This window comes from Eleginops maclovinus, chromosome 23 (genome assembly GCF_036324505.1).
Source record: "Eleginops maclovinus isolate JMC-PN-2008 ecotype Puerto Natales chromosome 23, JC_Emac_rtc_rv5, whole genome shotgun sequence".
NCBI classification, from domain to species: domain Eukaryota; kingdom Metazoa; phylum Chordata; class Actinopteri; order Perciformes; family Eleginopidae; genus Eleginops; species Eleginops maclovinus.
The window spans coordinates 16,285,306-16,289,735 of NC_086371.1; the positions used below are offsets into that span (position 1 = coordinate 16,285,306).

At 42.2% G+C, this 4,430-nt stretch overlaps 1 protein-coding gene across 1 annotated transcript; it reads right to left on the reverse strand.

Moving 5' to 3' along the window:
• Positions 1-229: 229 nt before the first annotated feature.
• rhogd (ras homolog gene family, member Gd) lies at positions 230-3,954 on the reverse strand. Its single transcript, XM_063875904.1, has 2 exons — positions 3,866-3,954; positions 230-3,237 (listed from the first exon to the last, which is right to left on the reverse strand). The coding sequence occupies exon 2, from the start codon at positions 3,206-3,208 to the stop codon at positions 2,633-2,635; it is 576 nt and encodes a 191-aa protein (XP_063731974.1). The 5' UTR covers positions 3,209-3,237; positions 3,866-3,954; the 3' UTR covers positions 230-2,632.
• Positions 3,955-4,430: the final 476 nt, after the last annotated feature.

Consider the following 4,430-nt stretch of genomic DNA (forward strand, 5'->3'; position numbering starts at 1 on the left):
ATTGAAATGACATTTACATGAAAAGAAAATGAAGTGAGTTACAAAATGTATGCGACAGGAAAGTGGTGTGGTTTCCTGAGCTGAAAATACAAGCAGCTGTGAGAAAATGTGTGACTCTCAGCATGACTTAACTCTTTCGTTATTACCATAGAGCTATGCAGTAATGTGCTGATTATGTGAAATACAAGAGCTCTTATCTAGAGTCACAAAACAACAAGGGGAAAGTATGTATTGTCTGGTTTTAACCACCATTTTATTTGGCATAATTTAAATCATTTCACTGTTAGTTCATTTATACAAATATGCTTTTGTTATATATAAAACAATTACAAACAGATTTCTACAAATCAAGTTCCCAGTGTAAAAGCGTAGTACCACGCACACGGTAGCATACAGCTCCGGGACACAGACAAGGGAGCCCACAGGTGTATGTTCCACTTCAACAGCATCATCCGAGTGAAATCAGGACAAAGAAACAAGCTCACCACAATCGACAGGTTGACACATTGTGCACTTAAGTTCAACCCTCCACACACAGATCTGGGAAATTCTCAAACATCCTCTGGCTGATCTCAAACCGCATCACTGTTAAACAAATTTACCGCTCGTGTCGCGTTCTCGGTTAATTTAGACTTTGCAGGCCACAATATAGGTTTACTTATAATTCACCCCGCTCGAGTGAGTAAATGAAAATAACTTCAGCAAAAGGGTTGCTGTTATTACTGGCAGCTGAAAGCACAAAAGGAGCAACCAGTCATTACTAAAAAAATAGATTATAAAATGTATAAAAATCTTCAGATTTAACAAGGCATGTTCCACCAACGCAGCTCTTGCTAACCGTATGTGCAGGTTGTGCCTGTGCCTTGCCTCACTGCAGTATGCAATGCAGGGATGTTAACCACAATCTGTAAGAGCTGTGGGCCTCGAGCTCTCCGTTTCACAAATGCAAAGACTTGCTGCGAGAGATGTCAGTTTAGCACCTGTGTCTTACAAAGAGGGCTGCAGAAAGAATGTGTTTACTGGCAGGAACTAAGGCAGAAAGCTTTTGAAAATTACAAAAATGAAACCCAGAGATGGTTCAGGCTGCATTTGAAAGGTTGTGTGGTACTTGCATCACAGTGAAGCTTGAAGCTTTGTGTTGAAAAGGAGCATGGCTATGGTCTTTGGTTGGGATAAGGCACCTGACCAAATAAAAGGCTGCCTAAATATTGTAGATAAACTACTGGTAAAAGGTAGAAAAATCCACAACGCAGCTACAATGCTTCTTCTCAGATGAAATCCTTATCCACCAACCAAAACAATATTGCGAAAAGGGCTGGTGTATAAAGCCTAACCAAGCCAGTTAAAAAATATTCAGTTATTATGCTGTACTGAATTTATTAGGCAGTGGTCATAAGTCTGTTGACCTCATATGTAAGGCTATAATGTAAATGACAAAGGGAGCATTATTGAGTTGTGGTTTATCAAATATGAGTATTAACTACACACAAACATCATACTGATCAAATAAACATAAGCTATTACAAAAAATATATTCAACTTTGGCCATAACCGCACTCGTGGGTTAAAAACACTTGAGGAAAAAAATCATTTACAGAGTAAATTCAACATAATTAGACAAAATACAGTCTCTTTGACCCACTCAGTCAAAAAGTAATTCTTAGGCATGTTTTAATGGCACTCCGTGTGAGGCTCAAGAGTTGGGATGGCGACAGAGAAGCTGTACTACAACCTGACGACCTGATATGCCAGCTTGAAATATACTGTACCAATGTGGGTTAATTTCGCAGAGGCCCTATGACACCTGCTCCTCTATTACTGAAGAGGGCAAATGGTCGGCTGCTTTCAATGGGTCCGGCTTATCTTCAAAGGACTACTGGCTCTTCCATGCGTGGCAGTGAGAGAGCAGTGCGAGAGGGTGGAAGGGCAGCCTGCCAAAACAGCTCTAACATGCCAGACTGAGCACAAGAACGAACTGCAGCTCCAGAATTTAACCTCTAATCCGTGCACATTGGTGAAGGGGTACTGGCAATTGTCTAGGAGTCATCACACTATTTCTGGACTCAACCTGCTTGAAATTAAAACGCGTTCACCCTCTACTCGGCTGTTCATTACATCTAAACAGGGAAGCATTTGTTGGTGACTTTGCTTGAGACTCGTGAGATGCAACCTAGGTGAGAGTATGAGGTAGTCATTATTTCTCCACCTAAAAAAAGGCAGATCTCTTCTCTCCAGTCAAACAGGGTAGCTTGGTTGGTTTGTTTGGATGTTATTATGGCTTGAAACAACCATGATCAGTATTTTATAAGGCAAAGCAGAGAAGCTATAAAATCTAGAACAGATGTAAAATTGGAGAAAAGTGTAAATATCAAAAGTTAAAATGTAAGAAAAATAGGAGATTCGGTCTGTCGCCCCCATTCTGGCATAGTCACTTTGGTGATGATGACAACGGAGTGAAATCCTCCAGGAGATGAATAAGGAAGAGAGGAATAACAGAGGAGCTGAAAACAAAGTCTAAACTGCCAGGCGTGGTATGGAGGCAGACAGGTGACGACGTTCATTTCCTCATCCTTCCTTTGCTCCTGTGGATCTTCATCATCCCTCTCCACAGTCCAAATCTGGGAACCATTTATTACAACAGCACACACTTTTTCGGGCTCTTTTTCGTGACTGGATACAACACTGCCCTCACAGCTTCAGCAAACACCTCCCTGACACCATCCTGCAGCAGAGCAGAACACTCCATGTATTTAACAGCCCCAATCTGCTTGGCCAGGGCGTTTCCCTGCTGCTGGGTGGTAGGAGCCAGGCCCTGCTCCTTCAGCTTCTTCACCGTTTCGGCATCGCCCCTCAGGTCCCTCTTGGTGCCCACCAGCAGGATGGGTACGTTAGGGCAGTGGTGGGACACCTCAGGGTGCCACTTGTGCCTGACATTGGCATGGGAAGATGGGCTGCCAATTGAAAAGCAGATGATAAAAACATTGGTCTGGGGATAGGAGAGTGTGCGCAGGCGGTCATACTCCTCCTGGCCCGCTGTGTCCCACAAGTTGAGGCTGACAGTGCGGCCATCCACGCTCATCTGAGCGCTGTAGTTGTCAAATACTGTGGGAATGTACTCTTCGGGAAAGGCATTGGTGGTATAAGAGATGAGCAGACAGGTTTTACCGACTGCCCCGTCACCCACCACCACACACTTTATGGTCTGCATCCTGCCTACGACCACTGGGGCTGCAGCACCTGACAACAGAAAAAGCGCACCTGGGTAACTATTTATTACAATCTTTATGACTCGAGAGGCCAATCCAAGCTTTTCAAAAGCAGTGTTATAGGGAGGATAATTAATCGTGAAATGACAAAGGGTAAAATGACCGGTGATTAACTTTGTGGCAGCAGTTTTACAGGAATACAGTTTACACCATTAGCAGAGGAGCTAACCACCGCCAACGTTAGCTCATCGACATAATTAACGTTACTTAGGATAGCTACAATTTCAGCCGTCCGCTAAAAAACTAAGTTTGGAAAGTTTACAGAGCTTAGTTAACTACACTCCTCGAACAAGGCACAACGACTTAACTAGACTAAGCAGCCTATTTAAGGTGTTTATTACTTTACACTGCTCGCCTATGATACTAGGCGTTCCCCCGGTGGCTAGCATCAAGCTAAGGAACTAGCACATTTAGCCGCTAACAAGCTAGCTAGTTAGCAAACAAGTTGAAAGTTTATTTGCAAGCTACTTCTTCAAAAGGTCTGCTCCTGGCCCGATACCCGCCCACAAGTTACTCTATAAAAAGTTGTCTGTTCTAATATATGTCTGAGACATAGTAACCTGCTGTAACAGGAAAATTTAAAGGATTTTGTGACTTACCGCCACTTGGCTTTCGATCTCTTTTTGCCTGGTATAGTCAATCACAGCCAGCCGCATCCGGGGAGCTGTCCATTACGTACAAATTGACGTACGGAAGCAATGCAGTTTGGTAGTTGTAGTTTAAATGTGTAACAGTTGTTTCCCTGACACTAGATGGCGATGTAGGTCTCCTTGTGATTTTTCCATTTGACCTACGTATGTAAAACACATGGATGTATAAAGACCAGCACTGTTTCTACTAATGCCTAATTAAATTGGGCTAACTGCAAGTGTGGTGATTGAAAAATGTGTCTGAACAGGACAGGTTTTTAGAGGTTCTACTAACTTTGAAAGTGATTTCTATACAGGGGTGGAATTTTGAGGCAAAATCTAACTAGAAACAAAAGAAAAAGTAGGCTACAGATTCATAATGGCCCCTTCTATTTGCTGTTTGGGTAGAAGCATGTTTAGGTTAAATGTTCTTAATATTTTCTATGAAGATATATTTTCTGTAGAAAATCTTAACCAGTAAATATATAAAATATATTAAAACAGTTATATTCTTTGTAATGTGTTTCTTCTCTAT